The sequence below is a fragment of the Notolabrus celidotus genome, chromosome 17 (assembly GCF_009762535.1).
Source record: "Notolabrus celidotus isolate fNotCel1 chromosome 17, fNotCel1.pri, whole genome shotgun sequence".
NCBI lineage: Eukaryota > Metazoa > Chordata > Actinopteri > Labriformes > Labridae > Notolabrus > Notolabrus celidotus.
Window position 1 is genome coordinate 31,076,841 of NC_048288.1, and position 14,670 is coordinate 31,091,510.

The 14,670-nt window shown below is 43.1% G+C and overlaps 1 protein-coding gene across 9 annotated transcripts in view; it reads left to right on the plus strand.

The window, feature by feature from the left end:
* tnikb (TRAF2 and NCK interacting kinase b) overlaps positions 1-14,670 on the plus strand; it is a 72,772-nt gene that overhangs the window by 20,980 nt on the left and 37,122 nt on the right. For 5 of the 9 annotated variants that reach the window (XM_034706476.1, XM_034706471.1, XM_034706473.1 and 2 more), the window contains exons 8-15: positions 1,369-1,423; positions 2,827-2,905; positions 4,356-4,531; positions 4,651-4,717; positions 6,608-6,806; positions 7,153-7,269; positions 9,827-9,913; positions 12,155-12,355. In XM_034706476.1, coding sequence (XP_034562367.1) covers positions 1,369-1,423; positions 2,827-2,905; positions 4,356-4,531; positions 4,651-4,717; positions 6,608-6,806; positions 7,153-7,269; positions 9,827-9,913; positions 12,155-12,355 — 981 coding nt within the window. Of the gene's footprint in view, positions 1-1,368; positions 1,424-2,826; positions 2,906-4,355; positions 4,532-4,650; positions 4,718-6,607; positions 6,807-7,152; positions 7,270-9,826; positions 9,914-12,154; positions 12,356-14,272; positions 14,570-14,670 lie in introns of all 9 variants that reach the window. The other 4 variants (XM_034706468.1, XM_034706469.1, XM_034706474.1 and 1 more) reach the window with 3 other exon arrangements.

A 14,670-nucleotide genomic window follows, 5' to 3' on the forward strand; every position in this document is an offset into this window, starting at 1 on the left:
AGACATGTTGAATCTGGATCTCAGGGTCTGGGTTTTAGTCTGAGAAGGGTTCTGGTCTCTGTCTGTAGTCTGAGTAGTATCCACCAATCAGGCGTCAGCAGGAAAAACAGTCTGTATGGAGAGCAACAGCAGGTGTTCTAGAATTCTGTCAGAATTCTGTCTTTGATGATGTCAGAATTCTTTCTTTGATGATGTCAGAATTCTGTCTTTGATGATGTCAGAATTCTGTCTTTGATGATGTCAGAATTCTCTTTGATGATGTCAGAATTCTGTCTTTGATGATGTCAGAATTCTGTCTTTGATGATGTCAGAATTCTGTCTTTGATGATGTCAGAATTCTGTCTTTGATGATGTCAGAATTCTGTCTTTGATGATGTCAGAATTCTGTCTTTGATGATGTCAGAGTTCTGTCTTTGATGATGTCAGAATTCTGTCTTTGATGATGTCAGAATTCTGTCTTTGATGATGTCAGAGTTCTGTCTTTGATGATGTCAGAATTCTGTCTTTGATGATGTCAGAGTTCTGTCTTTGATGATGTCAGAATTCTGTCTTTGATGATGTCAGAATTCTGAGAACAAATGGAACATTGCGTGAAGAAGGTCAGAGCTAAAAGAACATCAGTGTCTCTAATCCTCTTTCATAGACCTCCATTCAACAAACAAACATTGTAGACGTAGTTTTCTTCTCTTCTTGAGGACAGACCTGACAAAGCTTGACTTTTGACTTTGGACTAATCTGCATCATGATGTTGTTATTTCAGCAAACTGAAGACCCGTTAATTACAAGAACATCACAAGAACATCAGTTTCTGTTTCAGGTTCATACCGCTGAAGAAAGCCAGAGGGAAGCCTCTGTGGAACTGTTTACAATGAAGCTGAGACTCAGTAGAAACAGATGAACAGGCGATCCTGTGGGGAGAAGTAATGAACAGAGAAATAACTCAGATTATATTGCAGTATTATCTAAAGGGGAACATTTCTCTCCACTTTTGATGGGAGCACTTTGTCGTGTCTCGAGTTGCTAACTGGACTTGAAACAATGCAGCGAACAGAACATGAAGTCCTGGTTTGAAGTTGTTGATCGCTAACTGCTGGCTCCTTTAGAAACACAGGAGTTGGCGTCCTCTCTCAGAGAGACTTCTTGTTATTCTGTGATCAGATGATACCTGCTGAGTTCCAGGTTTGGCATGAGAAGAGAGACTTTCAGCAGCAGCAGCATCAGATTCGTGATTTCCGTGTCTGTATTTCTTGTCTGTTGGAGAACACGGATCAGTTAGACGACGAGCTCGGAGTGTGAAGTCTGTGACACGTTTTCAGGATGTGAAAGTTTTCAGCTTTCTCTTCTTCTCTCTCTTTCTCTCCTGCACAGAGTGATCTGTGGTCGCTCGGTATCACAGCCATCGAGATGGCAGAGGGAGCACCACGTAAGTGTGAAACCTCAGACTCGTGAACATTTTTCGGACCGGATGCAGGAACAGTTTGTCTCGTAGTCTAAATCTGGCTCTGTCTCTCTTTTCACTTCTCACTTCTTAAACTTGTGTTTCCTTTCCTTTTTTATTCCTTTTTTCCACGTCTCCTCTCCTTTCTCTTTCCTTTCCTCCTTTTCATCCCCTTGTCTCCTTTCCTTTGTATTTGTCCCATCCCCTCTTGTCCTTTGCCCCTTTTTCTTTCCTTCTCTGTCTCCTTGCCTTGTTTTCTTTTTCGTGTCCTTTCCTCCTTTTTCTTGGTTTTGTCTTTTCTTGGCTATGTCTCCTTTTTTTCTCTTCATCTTCTTCTTGTCTAATGTCTTGCTGGTTTGTTTCCTCTCCTTCCCTCCTTTCCTTATGTCCTGTTCCTTCTTATGTGTGGCATTTCCTGTCCTTTCCTTTCCTCTCCTCTCCTTTACTGTCCTTTCCGCTCCTTTCCTTTCCTTTCCTGTCCTTTCCTTTCCTTTACTTTCCTTTCCTTTCCTTTCCGCTCCTTTCCTTTCCGCTCCTTTCCTTTCCTTTCCTTTCCTCTTATTTCCTTGTCTCTCCTCTCCTCTCCTTTCCTTTCCTTTCCTTTCCTTTCCTTTCCTCTCCTTTCCTTTCCTTTCCTTTCCTTTCCTTTCCTTTCCTTTCCTTTCCTTTCCTTTCCTTTCCTTTCCTCTCCTCTCCTCTCCTCTCCTTTCCTTTCTTTTCCTTTCCTCTTATTTCCTTGTGTCTCCTCTCCTCTCATTTCCTTTCCTTTCCTTTCCTCTCTTCTCCTTTCCTCTCCGTTCCCCCCTATCCCTCCTCACTTGTTTAATTCCCCTCCTTTATTTCCTTCTTTCTCCTCTGATATCTTCCTTTTGCAATATTATCATTTGTTCTTTCCTTTCATTTTTTATCTCCTTAACTCATATCCTATCCTCCTGACCTTCCCTTACCTGGAATTTTCCTTGCCTTGTCTCCTCCTCTGTCCACTTGTCCCCTCTCTCCTCATCTCCTGGGCCTTTGTTTCATCTCACTTTTCCTCCTCTTGCTATGTCTCCTTTCCTCTTCTCTCCTTCCCTGCCATACAACTCATTTCCTCCTTTCCCTTTTCCTTTCCTTGTCTCATCTCCTACTTTGTCTCCTTTTATGTATTTTCGTTCTCAATTCCTTTCCCTCCCTTTACTCTTTTCTCATCTCCTATCTTTTTGTTTCGTTCCCTTTTTTCCTATTTTCCAACCTCCCCTTGTTTCCTTCTCCTCTCCTCGTCCCTTATCCCTGAATTTCCTTTTTTTGCCCCTCCTCTTTTTCTTCTTTCCTTCCTTCCTTCCCTCCCTCCCTCTCTCCTCCTCCTCTTCTCCTGGTTTCTTTTCTTCTTTCCTTTCTCTCCTCCTCAGCGCTGTGTGACATGCACCCAATGAGAGCGCTCTTCCTCATCCCCAGAAATCCTGCCCCCAGACTCAAGTCAAAGAAGTGGTGAGTCACGAAAACACACGTACACACACACACACACACACACACACACACACACACACACACACACACAAACACACGTACACACACACACACACACACACACACACTCTGTACCTGTTTTGTGGTTATTGTCCTCCGTCAGCATCACACTGTTCCTCCTCCTCCGACTCTGACGGAGACATTCAGCAGAATCCAGACTCTGGCGCTCTGAAGGGATTAATGCTAATCTGCGTTAGCGTGGATAAACAACCTTTAACTTGAGTCTCTGTAAGGTCTGACAGATTTGAATATCCACGTTCTGTGAGAGTACCAGAAATACTTTCAGAAGAAGAGGACATGTTTGAATATTTTACAAACTGGTTTCTGCAACTTTCATGAAAATAAATCTATAAATAGAACCGAATAGAATTAAGATGCAAAACTCAGACGTAAGTTCAAAGTCTGTCAAACAGGCAGAAACCTCCAGCAGGACCAGACTCATGTTAGACACACATCTGCTGAGACCGTGTTGGAGAGAGGGATAGAGGGAGGTGAAGAGAGAGAGAGATGATAGTGGGGAGACGGAGTCTGGCACGTCCACAGCAGCAGAGATCCAGAGGAAAGAGAGGGAATGAAAATGAGAAAGAAAATTAAAGGAGACACATCCAACCCAGGAGATGAGTGGACAGAAAAGGAGACATGGCAAGGAAAATTCCAGGTAAGGGAAGGGAAGGTCAGGAGGATATGAGACGAGTGAAGGAGATGAAAAATGAAAGGAAAGAAAAAGAACAAATGATGACAAGAGAAAAGGAAGGAGGAAGATATCAGTGGGGAAAGGAAAGGAGAGGAAAGGAAAGGAAAGAAGAGGAAAGGAAAGGAAAGGAAAGGAAAGGAAAGTGCCAGATATAAGAATGAACAGGACAAGAGGAAAGGAAGGAGGAAGATTTCAGTGGGGAAAGGAAAGGAAAGGAGAGGAAAGGAAAGGAAAGGAAAGGAGAGGAAAGGAAAGGAAAGAGAAGAGAAGGAAATGAAAGGAAAAGAAGAAAAGGAAAGAAAAGGAGAGGAGAGGAAAGGAAGAGAATAGAAGGAAAGGAAAGGAAAGGAAAGGAAGAGAAAAGAAGGAAAGGAAAGGAAAGGAAGAGAATAGAAGGAAAGGAAAGGAAAGGAAAGGAAAGGAAAGGAAAGGAAAAGAAGGAAAGGATATTAATTAAACAGGGTAGGAGGGATTAGGGGAATGGAGAGGAGAGGAGAGGAGAGGAGAGGAGAGGGAAAGGAAAGTGCCAGATATAAGAAGGAACAGGACAAGAGGAAAGGAGTGAAGGAAAGGAAACAAACCAGCAGGACATAAGACAAGGAGAAAGTGGAAAATAAAAACTATGAGACAAGGGAGCTCAGGGACTCCAGAAAGGTCTATGGTTAGTAACTTTAATTCCTCATCAGAGTCCTCACGTCTGTGTTTTCGTGTGCCCAGGTCCAAGAAGTTCCAGTCCTTCATAGAGAGCTGTCTGGTGAAGAGTCACAGTCAGAGGCCGAGCACCGAGCAGCTCCTCAAACACCCGTTCATCAGGGACCTCCCCAACGAGCGGCAGGTCCGCATTCAGCTGAAGGACCACATCGACCGCACCAAGAAGAGGAGGGGGGAGAGGGGTGAGGCTGCACACACACACTCACACACACTCGCTCACACACACTTGCTCACCTCACGACTGCACCGAGTGTCAGCGGGTTTTGAAATATGTGAGTAACCTGAGGACTGTGTGTTTCAGATGAGACCGAGTACGAGTACAGCGGCAGTGAGGAAGAGGATGAAGAGAGGGACATCGGAGAGCCCAGGTACGACTGCACTCCTATTACTGACTTTACTGTAAAACTAAGACCTTCCCCTGATACACCTGGTAGTGCTCACAGTGGTGCTACAAACACAAACATGAGACAGAGGCCCCGCCCCTTCCCGCTCTGAGTGTGTGTGGAAGGGAAACACTGCTAGCCTGTAAAGCTCACATTAAACCATCTTCCTGTGTAAACGTTTGAGGATGAAGAAATGAAACAGACTGATACACACACACACTGCTCTGTGTTAGTCCTCTCCTCCTCTGAACAGCTGGTCGGAGACAATGTGTCACTCCACTCACACAAACACTGCAGCCACAGCGAGAGCGGGAACAATCAGTGCACATGGTAGAAGTCCCAAACCTCATGATAAGACCACATGGCTAATGCTACCACTAATACCAAGCTAGCAGTGCTCCTGTGTCAACAACAACAACAACCACTGCTGCTGCTTCTGATTCCTCTGCGTCCTGTTGTAGGATGCTAACACTTAAGATACCAACACCATGCACCCTCCTCAAAACGATTAATTATCTGAATACAATAAGTTATTATAAGACTCTGTTCTTGGAGCTCCCTGACCTTCCATGTGCACACGTGGAATGGTGAAGCCTGAGGTGGGGAGATATATGAGAAGCCAAGGCAGGGAGAGCAGCAGCAAAGACCCCGGGATACAGAACAGAGCGAGCATCAGTGACGACACATATGACACTTGGAAAAAACTAGGGATGTAAATTTAAAGTATGATCGATCTCTGGAAATGTCTCCTTTCCTGTCCACTACCTGTCTCGTAGTTAAAGTCTAAATCTGTCTCTCTCTCTCTTTTTACTGCTTACTTTCTTAAACTTCCTTTTTCATCCCCTTGTCTCCTTTCCTTTGTCATTGTCCCATCTCCTCGTGTCCTTTCCTTTCTCATCCTTTCCTCCTCTTTCTTGGCTATGTCTCCTTTTTTATTTTCTCCTTTCTTCTTGTGTTATTTACTGCTGATTTGTTTCCTTTCCTTCCCTCCTTTCCTCTTGTCCTGTTCCTTCTTATATATGGCAATTTCCTTTCCTTCTTTTCCTTTTCTTTCCTCTCCTCTCCTCTCCTCTGCTCTCCTCTCCTCTTGATTCCCCCTATCCCTCCTACCCTGTTTAATTCCTTTCCTCTCCTTCTCTTTCCTTTCCTTTCCTCTCTTTTCCTTTCCACTCCTTTCCACTCCTTTCATTTTCATCTCCTTAACTCATCTCCTATTCTCCTGACCTACCTGGAATTTTCCTTGCCTTGTCTCCTTTTCTGTCCACTTGGCCTTTGTTTCCTCTCCCTTTTCCTCCGCTTGCCTTGTCTCCTTTTCTCTTTTTTTTTCTCCTTTCCTACCCTTTCCTCCTCCACTCATTTCCTTTTTCCTTTCCTTGTCTCATATCCTACCTTGTCTCCTTTTATGTATTTTCTTTCTCATTTCCATTCCCTCTCTTTACTCTGGTTCTCATCTCCTACCTTTTTGTGTCCTTCCCTTTTTCCTCTTTTCCAACCACCCCTTGTTTCCTCTCCTCTCCTCTCCTCTCCTCTTCTTTCCTTTCCTTTCCTACTTTTCCTGTGATATCTTCTTCCTTTTCTTTTGAATGAATATGAACTGACACATGAATATCATCTCTAAATATCGGTTATCGGCCTCCTTGATCATTAATAACCGGTATCGGTATCAGCCCTGAAAGAAACATATCGGTCTCTCTCTACTTTAGGACTCCTGCTTTGATTCAGTTTCTTACTGTCACTGCTGATGCTCCTCCTTCCACTTTACCACCCTTAACTCTAAAGATACAAAAGTCTTTCTGTGTTATTTATTTTAACTGTTTAACGTCTGCAGCAGATAAATCATCTATCCACATTTCATGACTCTTGGTTCTCGTTTAGTTCCATCATCAACATCCCCGGAGAGTCCACCCTGAGGCGGGACTTCCTGCGGCTCCAGCTGGCCAACAAGGAGCGGTCGGAGCTGATCCGGCGTCAGCAGCTGGAGCAGCAGCAGAACGAGGAACACAAGCGCCAACTACTGGCCGAGAGACAGAAACGCATCGAGGAGCAGAAAGAGCAGAGGAGACGGCTGGAGGAGGTAGAGTTCCTACACTTTAGTGGATTAGACTCAGAGTCATGTTTAGAAGATAGGAGGAATGTCCCCTTTAAAAGATACCTGAGAGCAGCTCACAGCTGATGGAGTTCACACCTCTTCATCACATGAGATAAATGAGAAAATCTGTCTCCCTGTTTCTCTCTGAGGCTGTTTCCACCTTTTGAAAACATCTCAGCTTTGATAATTAAATGACTCTCATACAAAAAAAACCTCACCACACCTGTGATGATAGCACCTCCGCTTATTCAAATGTCAGGGAAACACACACACACACACACACACACACAGCTGAAGAGTTTTTTATGTGTTACGTCTTCACCGCCTGCAGCAACAGCGAAGGGAGCGAGAGATGAGGAAGCAGCAGGAGCGAGAGCAGAGGAGGAGGTACGAAGAGATGGAGCAGATCCGCAGAGAAGAGGAGAGGAGGCACGCGGAGAGGGAACAGGTAGGAAGACACCAGGGACTCCACAGGTGTTACATCACAGGTGTCAACCAGAGGGGCGTGCCCACTTCATGCTCTGCTCCACGCATTTCTGTTCTTCTTCTCTCCTCAAACAAATCATAAAGACACATTTAGAAATTTAAACTCCTCCCCCTTCATGATATTTCAGTCCGTAATCTAAAACTAGTGTCAAAAACCTCAACTTTAGCGCTACAAGCTGTTAGCAGCACCCTCCGGTCTTCAGATGTGAAGCCAATGAGGAAGTGCGGAAAACTGCAGTACCTCGAGCGTCCACTTGGGGTTGTCTCTGAAAGCACAGTAAACCACATACACACCCATTCAAAGAAGACGATCTTTAGAGCTCATGTCTCTATCGGTACGGAGAGTGGATGTTTTTATAACTTGTTGTCTTTAAAGATATTAAAGTTACGAGTTTTGACCAAATAAGGGCGTAGCTGACTTGACTGACTGGCGGGAACCCTGTAGCTGTTAGCGAAAAGGCTAAAGTATGGGCTGAGATTTGTGCCACTAGAAACTGAATTTTTTTCTTCGTCATATAACTGAAAAACCGTATTGTGTCCGGTATTTTTCAAGTTTTTAAACATGTAGGTAGCAGCAGAGTCTGGTATTTTCCCCGTAGCACTAAGAAGCCTTTCTTTGTCCTCCAGGGGGCGCTAACCCTAACCCTAAACCATAAGTGCGTGAAAACTTTGAAAAGGAACTGTGTGAATCTGTGCTCGATTACTCTTCCTCACGGACGTAGATGACGTAATGGTTGTGCAACGCTGAACTAAAATTGAATTTTTTATTTTTGAATTTAAGGAAAGTAGAGAGTTGAATTTTAAATTAGGTTAAATACAATTTCAAATCAGATAAAGTCAGTTTCAAAACATTCATTTAAATTTAAAATAAAAAAGATTCAGTTTCAAAATATTCATTTAAATTTCAAATCAGATAAACTGAATTTCAAAACATTCATTTAAATTTAAAATAAAAAAAAATCAGTTTCAAAATATTAATTTAAATTTCAAATCAAGTAAAATCAGTTTCAAAACATTCATTTAAATTTCAAATCAGATAAACTGAATTTCAAAACATTCATTTAAATTTAAAATAAAAAAAAAATCAGTTTCAAAACATTAATTTAAATTTCAAATCATGCTTTTCAAATTCAATATTATTATTCAATTTCAGTTTCTAGTGGCACAAATCTCAGCCCATACTAAAGGCCCGCCTCTTCACCTCACACTAGCTCAGGTGAAGGTTGAGTTCAGCATTTCCAATATGGCACCTGGGGGTCGTCTCTGTGACATCACTCATCTGTTCCTAAAGCGCTGTTGAAGCCGATCGTCGGCGGGTGCCATATTGGAAATGCTGAACTCAACCTAACTTCATCCGAGCTAGTGTGAAGTGAAGAGGCGGGCCTTTAGCCTCCTCGCTAACAGCTACAGGGTGCCCGCCTGTCAAGTTACGCCCTTATTTGGGCAAAACTTGTAACTTTAATATCTTATAAGTTATAAATAAATTCACCCTGTACAGTGTGTGTCCATTCCTGTGTTTCTGCAGTCAGCCTCCAGTGGACAGTCGGGGAACTGCAGTTTTTAGCACTTTTACATGGGCTTCATATTTTAGCACTGGAGGTTGCCGCTTGGTGTGAACATGAGTCTGAGTATCAGACGACGAGTCCTTTTAAATGTCCGTAATTTAACATTGTTACTGAATTTAAAAAGTACATAGATAAAATACGTTTCTTTAATGTCTGTGTACAAAAAACATGCAACAAAACTCAGAGTCTCTCGAGAACCGCGCTCGAATCAAACACGCTCTATTAGACACAGTGGAGTTAAAGGACGCTGGCCCTTTAAGATGTCCAAGTTTGGGCTCACAATGAATTCTCACCGTGTCTCAAACTGGTTGTGCAGGAGGGTCTTATTTGAAGTAGTGAGCTGCATCATGGGAAATGTAAAAACCCAGTGTTCTTACAGCATGACCCAAATTAAAGACCGGCTCCTGCTGCGTCCTGAAGAGGCCTTACTTTGTGCCGGTCACAGCTGATCTGTTTCACAACAAACCAAACCTTCTGTATTTATATGAAGATGTGAAATATTGTTTGGTGTGTTTAGATAGAGAGACAGTCTGAGGAGCAGAGGGACGAGGTTCTTAAAGACGTGTAGACGTGTCTGAGAGTCTAACAGAGGAGACTCTGCAGAGCCTGCATGACTAACGCTGAACTCTCCCTTCAGTTCAGCGCTCCCTGAACACTTTGAGGTTTCATGCTGATCTTGAACATCCTCCTTTCATTAATACGCATGTCTTCTTCTTCTACTAATTACGGCCCCCTGCTGCTTCTCTCGTTTTATCTCTCGTCTATTTCTGACTAAATCCCTCTCTCACACCTCTTCACTAAATCCACTTTTCTCTGTCCTCCTCTTTTCTTTCTCCCCTGTTTCCTGCTCTGCTGATGTCACTGGTTGCCTGGGGCTTCTGATTGGCTTCTCTTCTGCCTCGGTGCTCTCTGATTGGCTGCTTCTTCGTGCCGACCCTGCTGCTGATTGGTTAGGAGTATATCCGTAGACAGCTGGAGGAGGAGCAGAGGCAGCTGGAGATCCTGCAGCAGCAGCTCCTGCAGGAGCAGGCCTTACTGCTGGTAACAACACGCACACACACACACACACACACACACACACACACACACACAGTTATTGATGGGACAGGCTGCAGGACGACTTCCCTGAGTTAGAAAAGTGCTCAAAGTTTCAGAGACAGGCAGCATCAGGACTTTGAGGACGTGCTGTCGGCCTGTTTGTTATTTTCTCACAGAAGCAGTCGATGCTGGATCGATCCGGAGTGAGACACAAACACACGTCAGGAAAACTTCTGCAAACAGCAAATCAATGAACTCACAAAGCTGCAGGCGTGTCAGTCGATGGCCGACTCTGCTGTAATCTCAGCTTCACTGAGATGTGGTGTCATCATCATGAGCAGTGACATCACAGAAGACAGCAGTGCACATGCACACACACACACACACACACACACACACACACACACATGGACTGCTGCAGACTTTCACACAGGTCTGAGGTAAATACCTGACCTCTGATCTCTGACAGGACGGTGTGACAAACACACTCAGGTTTCCTCTTCAGCTGTCCTGACCTGCGTGCACACGCTGCAGAAATGTTAGTCACTGCCGATATGCACCATTTGAATCATTTAGACTTTGAGCAGAGACGTCTACATGAAAAACATTTGCATGAAAAAATCACAAAAAGGCAGCGCCGCCTGAAACGCAGCAGAGAGAAGTTCAGAGATTTAAGACATAATATTAAAAGAGTAAAATTATAACTTATAACTTTATTTAGAGAAAAAAAACGTCTTTCATCTTTTTTCACTTTAGCGCAGGTGGCTAGCTACTTTTCTGATATTCCCCTTCAAAATAAAATACAGTTTAACATAAAGCTTTGACATTTATCTTTATAAAAGTATTACTCTATTCTTTTTTGTTACAACTTAATCCTCCGAAGACTTTATTCTCTCCCCTCCTATTTTTAAATTAGATCAAGTTTATTTTTATTATAAGAAGAAACTTTAATTTGGCATTAAAATACAGAAAATACACCCAGGTCAAATAAATAATATTAATAATTAGTCAACTCAACTCATTTTTATTTATATAGCACCTTTCATATATTCAAAGTACTTCACAAAGTACAGAGAGACAGAAAACAACAGCAAAAGGTAAAAACGGAAAGTGAAAGAAAATACTTCAAAAATGAAATCATGACGACCGAATCAATAAAATCAAATCAGTGAAGTAACAGAAAAATAAAATAAAATAAAATCAGTGAAGTAACAGAAAAATAAAATAGAATAAAATCAGATAAATACCAAAAAATAAAATAATAGAAAGATAAAATATAATATATTAAGATGGAATAAAAATGATGCTAAAACAATGGTCATAATAGTAATACAAGTAAAAATGCAGTCCAGGGCTAAAAGTAAATTACTACAAATTAAAAGCCAGATTAAAAAGGTCAGTCTTTAGTTAGCTTTTAAAAACACTCAGAGAGCTCGCCGTGTTAATGTCCAGAGGCAGAGAGTTCAGAGTTTAGGGTTTATAAAAATGGAAAGCTCTCTCTCTCTCTCTTTGTGAGGAACATTTAAAAGAGGAGCATTCGAGGACCTCAGTGATCGAGCTGGACCATGAAATTACAGGAGATCTGTGATGTATGGAGGAGCTTTAAAAACAATTACAATAACTTTTTAATCTAAAAGAGACAAAGGAGCCAGCGCAGAGTTTTAAAAAGTGGAGTTCTGAGATCAGATTTATTTTAACTCTGGCAAAAGAAACATTAATAATCAAAGCACACAATCTAAAAACCTTTAAAGCATTAAAATACAAATACACAAAACCTCTCTACCTCTTATTATGACTTTATTTATTAACGTCGTTATTCTGGTAATATTTAATATTTCTTATAATGTTCCAACTTCATTTATTAACGTCTTTATTCTAGAAATATCTAGACTTTATTCTTTGACGTCTTTTTTGTGTAACAATAACATCTTATTTTGAAATCTTAGTTTTCCCCCAGTAATCTGACCCTAACACTCTGTTTTAGTGTAAAGAGGGATGTTTAAAAGGTGCTCTATGGGGCCTGACTCACTTTTGGAGACAGCCTCTAGTGGACACTGAAGGAACTGCATGTTTTGATGCTAAAGCTTTCCTCTTTGCTTGTTTCTAACTGAGTTACAGAGTAAATACTTCATCATGCTTTAATGTAGCGTAACCACAGAGGGGCTTCTCTACTTGTGAAGCAGTCTACGCTCCCTAGTCCTCCTCCCTAGTCTAAGCTCTTCCTCTGCCGGGTTCTGTGTGCAGGAGTACAAGAGGAAGCAGATCGAGGAGCAGCGTCAGGCCGAGCGGCTGCAGAGGCAGCTGCAGCAGGAGCGAGCGTACCTGGTGTCCCTGCAGCAGCAGCAGCAGCAGGATTCAACGCGACCGCCGCAGGACAAGAAGCAGCTGTACCACTACAAAGACCAGGCACCCGGGACCAACGACAAACCCACCTGGGCTAAAGAGGTAAGACCCGGACGCAGAGAGAGAAACAAAAAGCTGCGTTTGATGAGCTAACGTGCTTCAAACAGATCACCAAGAATCTACAGGGGCAGTGAGACCGTGCCTGGATCCACAGCAGACCTGACACACATAAAGATTCTTCATTTTTAGAATCAAACATAAACAAATGATGAAACAAATACTCTCCAGAAACCTGACAGGTTCTGCAGATCCATGTTGCAAAGCTTCAAGGCAGCACAGGCGGTAGCTACAGGCGAGGTTCAAAGAAAGTTCATCCAAACACGCTCTGATTTTTGATTTGAAGGTTCTGCCCTCACTACGATACGTCCCCTGCCATGGATTTGTGAAACAGTCTGACTGCCGTGTCGGGTCACTTTGAAAATACAGCAAACAAAGCAAAACACACACACACACACACACACACACACACACACACACACACACACACACACACACACACACACACACACACACACGCACACACTGCTAACATCTTAAAGTGAGAGCTCTGACACTAACTTTGCAAACAAAGACTTAAAGGAGCAGTTCACAAAACGTTCAAACATCTGTGCATTCACCCCGACAGAGCAGAGCCGGATGTAAAGAGATTCTTTTGCAGGTTTACACTCTGTTTGTTTGTTTGTTTGTCTGTTTGTTTGTTTGTTTGTTTGTGTTGTCTTTGTGTTGTCTTTGTGGAGTTCTCTCCCCTGAGTGATTTCAGCTCGGTTCAGACGCCGTGTTAAAGGGATAGTTTGGTTTTTTGAAGTGGGGTTGTATGAGGTGCTTGTCAATGATAAGTGTATCACCCATAAGGGGATGCTGATCTGTGTGCTGCAGGCGGAGGAATACATGTGTCCAGTTTTAGAGAGTGCAAGAAGAACAGCTATTCTGACGGCAAACACTAGATCCATGTTTGGATTGTAGTTTCTTAAAGATAGTCAAGTTGGCAGTGTCGGCGAGGCTGAGCTGACCGAGATCATCTGAGGGAAACACGCTTCTTCTTGACTTGAACCTCATACAGCCACACATCCACAAAGACGTTTTAATCTGAAAGAACTGTAGCTCATTTCTGTGAGCCAAATGTAAAGATTTGTTTGAATTCTTCAGCTGAAACTGAATGTAAAAAGCAAAGAGCACATCAGGCTGCAGCTCTGACTGAGAAGTAGACACATCTTACTCTCCTTTCATCGTACAAAAGTGAAGCCAAAATGCTCCGTTCCTCCTCTAGTCTGATGATCTGAAGCTGCAGGAGCCTCATTGGTCGACACAGCTGTCAATCATGGCGTTGATGATGAAATAGAATTCTGCTGTGACATCAAAGGTAGAGTTCTAGAATTCTGCTGTGACATCAAAGGCAGAGTTCTAGAATTCTGCTGTGACATCAAAGGCAGAGTTCTAGACTTCTGCTGTGACATCAGAGGTAGAGTTCTAGAATTCTGTCTTTGATCTCAGAATTCCAAGAGACAAGTCAACATTCTGAAGAACAGCTGGATCTAAAAAAAAAGACATTTCATTACCCCCTCCCTTCTTTCCTGCGTTATATCTCTCTTTATATCATCAAATAACTCATTCAAAGTAAACTAGTCAGAAACATGAACACTGACATAAATCAGCATGATCATGTCCCATCTGTTAACACAAAGGAGGCGGGGTTTAAGACATATACTGCAGCCAGACACCAGGGGGCGCTCTAAATGTTTTGGCTTCACTTTTAGGGGATGTCATGTCATTGATCTTTCTTAAGCAGTTTAAATTGAAGAATTGATTTTTAGTGTTTCAGTCAGAGCCTGAGCTGAAGGTGTGTGTAGTGTGTAGTGTGTAGTGTGTAGTGTGTAGTAGAAGTGTGTACATGTTGTCACTGAGTTCATGTTTCTCCCTCTGTTTGTCATCACGTGTCTAAACACTCACCTTGCTCTCCAGGTGATGCGGAGAGCTCAGAGCAACTCTCCTCGTATCCCTCCAAAGAAATATCACTCCTTCAGGGAGCCCCGAAACGTCAACCTCGACACCCTCCTCTTACTGCCCGGTTACAAACCTCGTCGCCCCCGGCCCCGCCCCCCTTCCTACCCCGCTCATGTCAGCCCCTCCAGAGATCACCTTGTGCCTCGGATCCGGGTCACCTGCGTCCCTAACCCACCCTCCCACTCCTCTACGCCAGTGATGCGCCGCAGGAGTCCCAACAGGAGCCCGTCCAGGGGGCGGAGCCCCGGGCGCCGGGTCAGTCAGAGGACGAGCAGACTCTTAACTCCTCCCTCTCCTCTCTTTGATCCAGGCTGCATACTAACCGTGCGCTGGAACGCTTCCCTTTAATCACTCCC